At 45.1% G+C, this 7,973-nt stretch overlaps 2 protein-coding genes across 2 annotated transcripts; one reads left to right on the top strand and one right to left on the bottom strand.

Annotated features, from left to right (window-relative positions):
* Positions 1 to 497: 497 nt before the first annotated feature.
* On the bottom strand, positions 498 to 4,201 carry LOC119352312. The gene is made up of 4 exons (XM_037618991.1): positions 3,412 to 4,201; positions 2,227 to 2,301; positions 1,185 to 1,852; positions 498 to 785 (listed from the first exon to the last, which is right to left on the bottom strand). The coding sequence occupies exons 1-3, from the start codon at positions 3,524 to 3,526 to the stop codon at positions 1,596 to 1,598; spliced, it is 447 nt and encodes a 148-aa protein (XP_037474888.1). The 5' UTR covers positions 3,527 to 4,201; the 3' UTR covers positions 498 to 785; positions 1,185 to 1,595.
* Positions 4,202 to 4,722: 521 nt separating this feature from the next.
* Positions 4,723 to 5,960, top strand: LOC119358336 (ervatamin-B-like). Its single transcript, XM_037624929.1, has 3 exons — positions 4,723 to 4,833; positions 4,927 to 5,161; positions 5,362 to 5,960. The coding sequence occupies exons 1-3, from the start codon at positions 4,723 to 4,725 to the stop codon at positions 5,958 to 5,960; spliced, it is 945 nt and encodes a 314-aa protein (XP_037480826.1).
* Positions 5,961 to 7,973: the final 2,013 nt, after the last annotated feature.

Genomic DNA, 7,973 nt, shown 5'->3' with positions numbered 1-7,973 from the left:
TGTCATGTAGGCAAAATTTTCTCGAAGTGTGTTATGTTACTAGTTAAGTTACTCTCACTATGACTAGCCTAAGTATCTAAGTAGGATAGCCTAATTAATTTCTTTTACTGTCCAATGGGATTCCATTAAAACAATTCAAGTGGGATGGGGTAGTTAATCCCACTCCTGCAGCCTGAATCCCAGCATTGAAAGCCCCCTCCCCTCTCCAAGCTCCATCGCAGCACTAGCTGCGTTTTGATTTTCGGTTTGCCATTTTTTTCGGCCCTGAACGAAATGGCCGAATTTCGGTCATTTCAAAAATTACGGCAAAATTTCGGACGAAATTATAAAATCAAATTTTGAATTTTCAGACAAAATTTGGCCGAAATTTGGCCGAAATTCGGCCGAAATTTGACCAAACATTCACAGAAATTTGAAATCAAGCTAAGCAAAAGCATAGCAACCCAACAACCATCAGGAGTAATCATATAATGTTTAGCAAATTAGCTCTAGGGATTAATATAAGAGCGTCAGTCCAATATGACCCTCACGCACATTAGTTCTAAACTTACAGTCCACAACCATCACATCATAGTTCAAAGTTTAAATACTTCAGTACAACCAACTCTAGGAATTTAAAGGATTTCACATAGAAACAGCTCCAAAAGACAACCATCAAAGCATCACAACGAACAACAACTCCAAAAGAAATCCATGAAAGCATGGACGGGGAGGTCTTGTTCCATTGAAAAAGCTCCAGCTTCCATGCTCCAAGCCTCCAACTAGCATCATGCTCCAAGCTCCAGCTAGGTACCATTTAAAAGACAAATACAAGTGATAAGTAGCATTTAGAACAACACTACTACATCATAAGTAGCAACTAGAATAGCACTACTAAGAGATAAGTAGCAATTAGAACAACACTAGTATGTGAGTGGTAGCAATTGGAACAGCACTAGTAGGTGATAAGTAGCAATTACAACAGCCATACAAGAAGATAAGTAGAAATTACAACAGTACTACACGATAATTGACAAGTAGCAATTAGAACATCAGTATTGATCATTACACAGTGAGCATACACATTAGAGCACCAGAATAAGAAAGCAATGTACATCAAGCTATTTAAAGATCAACCGCTTCAAACATATGCATCAAGCTAAGTAATCATCATGAAGAAGAAACACCGAAAAGAAGAGACTTACCAAATCTACGAGTAGAGGCTGTTGACTTCCTTGGTCTTCTTCCTAACAAGTCGTCCAGATCTACGAGTCTCCAAATTGCCAATGCTTGCTTGTGTCTCCTTTTCAACTTGTACTTGTGTCTCTTCTTCCACTTGCATTTGTGTTTCTTGTTGATCTTGTTGATCATCCTCATCATCCTCACTCACCCCATCATCATCCTCACTCTCATTATCAACATATTCATTCTCGTTGTCGTCATCCTCACTGTCAGTTTCGACATACTCATTCTCCTCATCATGATTCCTCTTTCTTTTCTTCTTATTAGCCTTTGTACCAACATAAGAATCCTTCCTGCCTGAGTTGAGGCGCCTTATTTTCTCAAAAACAGCACTGGCCGCATCGGCTCCATCCAAAATTGGATCCTCTTCATCCTCATTCAGCCACTCCATTGCTATTTTGTTTCTCTCTTTTCTTCCTCTTCGATTCATCCCGGCACTCTCTCATTGCATCTCTCACATTTCTTGGCACATTTGGGCAGCTCCTCACGTTACCTACAATCCAACCAAGGTGCTCCTTGGCACGGGTTGCACCTCCACCTTTGTGCTTTAGGCCACAGTACATACAATGAAAACCCCCAGAATACGGCCATGTATGGTTCCAAGGATCATATAAGTTATTATCTTTAATTCCTGCATTGCAAAGTTACAAACAACATCACTTTAATTGAACCTAACAATATTCCATTTGCATCGTGTGAACAAGCAAAGCATAGTAATCTGGCAACATACCAAGCAAATACTCTAGAAATGTGCACCAATAAGATCAAGATATATGCCTTACTATATAGAAATATGAAAGAGAGATCCAAATACTCTAAACTGTGATCATCCTCATCTCACTACATGGACAACGCAGTGTACTGTTATGTACAATTTACAAACAAATACCAAATAGTTTCATGGAAGTACTGAGATCTCTATGCCATCTTTTTTTATTTGAACCAAGTTAGAGCTCTATAAGAAGCACATGCAATCTCATAGCTCATATCAAGTTAGTATATTACCTTTCCAAGAGCTTTGAGAACCACTTGCACTTGCATCATGGTTGCCGCTGCCATTCCTATTTGCAGTTCCATTACCTGAAAATCAAGTGACAAAAGGACACCGGTCAGTTATCAAGAGTAGGTAACTAAGGAAGCAACCCTTGCTTACTAGGGTGTCCTCATATTAATGATAAAGAAAAAACAGTACAACCCAATGCTCTAGTTCACATACTAAGGAATAAGTAATTTATATACAACTCGATGCTCTAGTTTGCCAAACAGACAAGTCATATACTGTACCCAATGATGCTTAGTTCTAGAACCACCACTTAATGGTACCACTGACCATTGAAATTAATCATCGGTCAACATCTACTTTTCTGTGCAAATAACTCAAGTGTGAAGTCTGATAGAAATTAGCACAAGAGGCAGCCTTTACAGGAAATCGACGGCATGGCGCAGCTCAAAAACATTAGAGCACAGAAGGCCTACCGTGCAAATAAGAAGTTCCAACAACATCATTAACATAATAATCCGATCAATAATATCATTAACATAACAATCCGATCGACAACACATTATTACGTACAATTGCATATTCTCAACAACACAGTTTACGGGGGAGTCACTCGCAACATCCATCATACATAACAACTCAAGTTCAGCAGCAATTCATGGGCAAGCGCAGCTGAACCCAAGGCCTGTTCGGGTAACACGCGCGGAAGGAAACATAACAGCAGCTAGTGCGGTGTGCTTCTGCCTCGGCCAGCAGCAATTTTATCCAAGTCGGTGGCTTCAAGGAGCAGTCCCCTTGTCCATGGAACAATTATATATTTTAGGATGTTCATAACAAAGTTTGTAACCCACTTTCTGTTGGACCAAAAGAAATATTACCAGATCTAGAGCATCCTTGGTGACTACAAGATGCATGTATAATTCAGATTAATAATGCCACTACTGTGTTCAACTCATCAAGACTCGATTTTTCTTACCCCGGTATGATATATGCATTTGCCAAGCCATTTACCAGGGACCTATCCTAAATCTAAAGCAGCACAAGTAGACACAGATTATAACCAAGAAACAAATCCACATCGATCTGAAATTGCTGAAGAACTGAAACAGCATACATGTACTTGGACGAGACAAATTGCTGAAGACTGAAACTGCATACACGTACTGAAACTGCATCAAGAACATATGTACCTTCCCAGTCAAGCGGACGCCCTCCATGCTGCTGCCGCTGCTCCGTGCTACTGCCTCCGTTGAACTGGTCGGCTTGCGCTCCATCAGCTCCGTTGCCGCAGCCGCCAAGCACCATGCTGCAGTCTTGGAGAAGCAAAGGACAGGAAGTGGATGGGGTGGAGGCGAGGAGATGTGGAGGACGGCCAGAGAAGCGAGCGCCTTGGCCGGAGATGTGGAGGAGGGCGAGGAGATGTGGCCTGTGCGCGGCGGCGGCGCCGCACACAGGAAGAGGGACAGGGAACGAGTGATTCTAGGGTTAGGCCGTTTGGGTTTCGTGGTTTTGTCTCAGCGGAAGCTAACTAGAAGGCTCTCGAAGCTGGGCCGGGCAAAAAAAATTCAAACTGGGCCGAATTATTCGGCCGATAGGCCCATATATCGGGCCCTAGCGAGACGGCCGAAATTCGGCCGAAAATCATTTTTTTCGGCCGAAAATCAAAACGCAGAGCACTAGTGGCTCACCGGCAAAGCTCCATTGCAGCACTAGACGGCCTCGATGGAGCTCCATAGCAACACCGGCGGCCCCGGCGAAGCTCCATTGCAGCACTGGACTGCCCTGGCAAAGCTCCATCGCAGCACTCGTGAGCCCCGGGAAAGCTCCATTGTAGCACTGGATTGCACCGCCAAAGTTCCATCGCAGCATCGGGGCACGCAGCTTGATGTGGCGCAGCTCCTCACCACAGCCACCAATTGCAGCATGCGCGGCTAGCGGCCGCCAAAGGAAGACAGCGTCGTCGTCTGCAGCGCCGACGGTCGCTACCCTTGGGGCCCGGCGTCACCGCCCTCACCACTAGCAGCGTCGTCGCTTTGCAGCAACAGCTCGCCGTCGTGTCGTCAAAAAAGTAGTGGTCGCAGCGCAGCGATGCCCCTCGTAGGTCGTAGCAGCAGCAACAACAACTCTGCCGAACGGGGTGGAAGAAAGGCAGGAAGAGGAAGACATGGGAGGCTCTGTGGTGGGGGGAGAGCGAGGTTGGAGAAGGATTGAGAGGAGCAGCAGGATAAGACTTATGGGACGGGCGGTGGTAGGGCCGCAGGGACGCGTGTTGATTCCTCAAGGAGGCTTACGCTCGGCTCTAATCAGCGGGTTGTTTTTAAACTTTTTCCAGAAATAAAAGCCTGCAACCTTGAGACTCCGATTCATCCACGGTGGATCGTCTGAGCATGAGTTGGATTTCTGCTCCAATTCAAGTTCCGTTGGCCCGCCACCTCATCTATATTCTTCAATGGATCCATGATCGAGCTAGCGACGGACAGACCGGCTGGGTGTAGTCAGACATGTTTCGTCCGGCATTGGGCGCCGTGGGGAGGATCCTGCTGCGCGGCCAGGCCACGGCGGCTCGGTCGCTGTCGAGGCCGGCCGGAGCTAGCAGGCTGAGACACCTACACGTACGTACGCCTCTCTCAATTCAATTTCCCCCTCTTTCAGCGTGGACCTGTGTGCTTGATGAAACTTGATATTTTCTGGTGATCAAATTGCAGTCTCAGCAGAGCAATGTTGGGGATGCTGCAGCTACTGCTGGCCACCGCTTTGGCTTTCTTCGCAGGTCTATGAAACTAGCTGCATGGTCCGGATATGTTGGTTTTGGGGTTTGGACCTGTATGAAGGTGGCAGACAGGATTCAACATGATTTCGTCTCTTCGGTTGTACCGTCAGAGATTGACTGGGTTAAAGCTGGCGTCGTCTCTCCGGTTGTCAGGAAACAAAACGGTTGTGGTGAGTAACTTGAGCTTAATTATTACTCTCCGCTTCGAGCGAGCGTGTGTTTTAAACTGATATGTTTGTAGGAGTGTATCGTAGTTTACTTCCTGATGTGTGATGGATAATTCTAGACGGCAGCTAATGCCGAAAGCGTATTTTTACATATTAGCGTATGCATGGATCCCTTACAACGCCTAATCTTGCATTTGTCACAGGCAGCTGTTGGGCGATGGTTGCTGCAGCCTCAGTCGAAGCTCTACATTACATGAAGACCTTGAAGTCGATCTCGTTGTCGGTTCAAGAGCTCATCGATTGTGACACAGAGAGTCATGGGTGTCAGGGTGGCCACGAAGAAAATGCTTTCAGATATATAAGCAAAAATGGACTCTCGAGCGAATCCGACTACCCATACATGGCTCGGAGGAGTAAATCTGGTTGCAAGAGAAACAAAACAGCAGCAGCAATAAGGATATCAGGCTTTCGATTTGTCAACCCAACTGAGGATGCTCTAGAGAAAGCGGTAGCGAAGCGTCCCGTGGTGGTCACTTTGCAGTTTTTTGATGATCTGTATGAGTACAAAGGAGGCATCTTGGATTGTAAAGCTGTCAATGGAAAGACCGATCGCTTGCATCCTGTCCTGATTGTCGGTTATGGCACAGATTCCAATGGCATCAAGTACTGGCGCTTCAAGAACTCGTGGGGACCAAACTGGGGTGAGAAGGGCTTTGGGAGGATCCGCAGGCATGTTGATGACAAGCGAGGTGTGTTAGGTATCTTCATGGAACCAGGAGTATATCCGGTGCTCGAGGACTGATTGATCTTGGATGGTTGGATCTTTATAGTGTGTAGAATTGTATCACCTACCTAGATAGTTTCATGTGTGATAGTTTCATATCTCATAGTTATTGTACCTCTACTTGTGTGATTGCATTTTACATTGTTTTATTTATCTATGTTGCGAAGCTTCTTTCATATCTAGATGGGCCCCTCTAATTCTTATTACGTTTGAGGTGCTTTGTACTTCTGGTGAATCTTTATAATAAATATTAGTCTTTCTTCGCAGATACTAATTTTAGGACCCACATGTAAGGCACTCAGGGGCAAGGCGGGTAACGGGTACGGGTAATGATATCTCATCCTCATATCCGTCCTAGCCACTAGGAAAGGTATCTGACCCAACGGCTTTCCCGTGGGCACTAAAACTGCCCCATCCTCGTCCCCTAATAGAGGAATTACCCACGGGGATGCGGTAACGGTTAACCATTGCTAGCTTCAAGTGTGATTGACTGCTTGTTGATGTAAGTTTACATGGCGGCTCCTACAATAGTCATGGTTACAATTACCTTTAAATGAACATCTATTGTGAATTTGATGATATCCTTTTACTGTATCACACTAGTAGAAAAACGACTTTTAGTACCGGTTTGTAAGGACCTTTAGTACCGGTTCTGAAACCGGCACTAAAGAGTGGGGACTAAAGGCCCCCCTCCCTTTAGTCCCGGTTCAACACGAACCGGGACCAAAGGCTCACCACGTGGCACGAGGCGCGCCGTGGTCTGGAGGACCTTTAGTCCCGGTTGGTAAGGATTTTTTTTGAAATAAAGTAAAAACAGCCCGCCTACTGGGCCGGCACGGCCTGCGTACGACTAGAAACCCAATCTCTAGTTGGGCCAGGATGCAGGCCCGTACGGCCCAATAGGCCCCACAGGGTAGAAGACTTGCAATAGGCCCACAAAGGCCTGCTTAGAGAGGAGCTCGACACGGTAGCCGCGGTGGGGCTTATAAACCGGTGCGAACTCCTCTCAACTAGCGAGGTGAGACTAAACATTATGCACTGCGGATGGCAGCGCACCACCTTTAGTACCGGTTGGTGGCTCCAACCGGTACTAAAAGGGGGGTCTTTAGTATCGGTTGGAGCCATCAACCCGTACTAAAGGCCACCACCTTTAGTACCGGTTGGTGAACCCCCCCCCCCCTTTTAGTACCGGTTGAAGCCACCAACCCGTACTAAAGGCCACAACCTCTTTAGTATCGGTTCGTGGCACGAACCGGTACTAATGAGCGTCGCCCGCCTAGCCGTTGGAACCGGTACTAATGATCACATTAGTGCCGGTTCAATTACAAACCGGGACTAATGAGTTTCACATTAGACCCTTTTTCTACTAGTGCCAAGCCAAATATGGTATTATGATACTATGATCGCAGAATCCAAATTATTATGTTATCCGGTTCTTGCATATAATATCTGTTTTATTTCTGGCATGCTCAACACTGTCAATTGTATTATCCCCACCTTGCACTAAAATAAGGCATACTTTTTGATTTTGCTTCTTTTGGACAATATCATCAATTGGCATCTAGTTCATCAGTGTTTAGTTGATTTTATATACATTTCACATGGTAATACTTACATGTTAATGAGCCTATATGGTAGCATGTTTAGCGTCATCAGATAATTCTATATCGGTATAAAATATGAAGTAATGATATTTGCCCTGAGTTTTGCAGTACACGATATGTTCTTATGATGTTGTGTTATTCGCTATATAATGCATGGAAAAAAATGTATGACATTATTCTCTTGGTGGAGTATAAATCCGCAGCTAGCAAAAAAGGGTTGTTATAATTGTGCTCCAGATGTGGCTTGTCTGTTGATACTCAGATGCATATACCTTCGATGCAAGCAAGCGGTTGAATAATTTCTTAATCATCTTTCTCTCTCAGAAAGCAATATTAATGAGGAACGGGATTGCTAAGTCTCAGTCAATGATATATTCATAAGATTTTACATGGATATCCGTGCAGAATTTTATTTTTAGCTTTTTTC

This window comes from Triticum dicoccoides, chromosome 2A, assembly GCF_002162155.2.
Source record: "Triticum dicoccoides isolate Atlit2015 ecotype Zavitan chromosome 2A, WEW_v2.0, whole genome shotgun sequence".
NCBI lineage: Eukaryota > Viridiplantae > Streptophyta > Magnoliopsida > Poales > Poaceae > Triticum > Triticum dicoccoides.
Note: the sequence above shows the minus strand (reverse complement) of the source record. Positions and strands in the feature narration are given on the sequence as shown.

What these genes read in the sequence shown, in the direction of transcription:
- LOC119352312 (XM_037618991.1), bottom strand. Translation starts at nt 3,526, where the DNA reads ATGGTGCTTGGCGGCTGCGGCAACGGAGCTGATGGAGCGCAAGCCGAC. An exon ending in GCGTCCGCTTGACTGGGAAG is followed by an intron (nt 2,302 to 3,411) that starts GTACATATGTTC and finishes CTTGATTTTCAG; the next exon opens with GTAATGGAACTGCAAATAGG. An exon ending in TTCTCAAAGCTCTTGGAAAG is followed by an intron (nt 1,853 to 2,226) that starts GTAATATACTAA and finishes TTTGCAATGCAG; the next exon opens with GAATTAAAGATAATAACTTA.
- LOC119358336 (XM_037624929.1), top strand. Translation starts at nt 4,723, where the DNA reads ATGTTTCGTCCGGCATTGGGCGCCGTGGGGAGGATCCTGCTGCGCGGC. An exon ending in GCAGGCTGAGACACCTACAC is followed by an intron (nt 4,834 to 4,926) that starts GTACGTACGCCT and finishes ATCAAATTGCAG; the next exon opens with TCTCAGCAGAGCAATGTTGG. An exon ending in CAGGAAACAAAACGGTTGTG is followed by an intron (nt 5,162 to 5,361) that starts GTGAGTAACTTG and finishes CATTTGTCACAG; the next exon opens with GCAGCTGTTGGGCGATGGTT.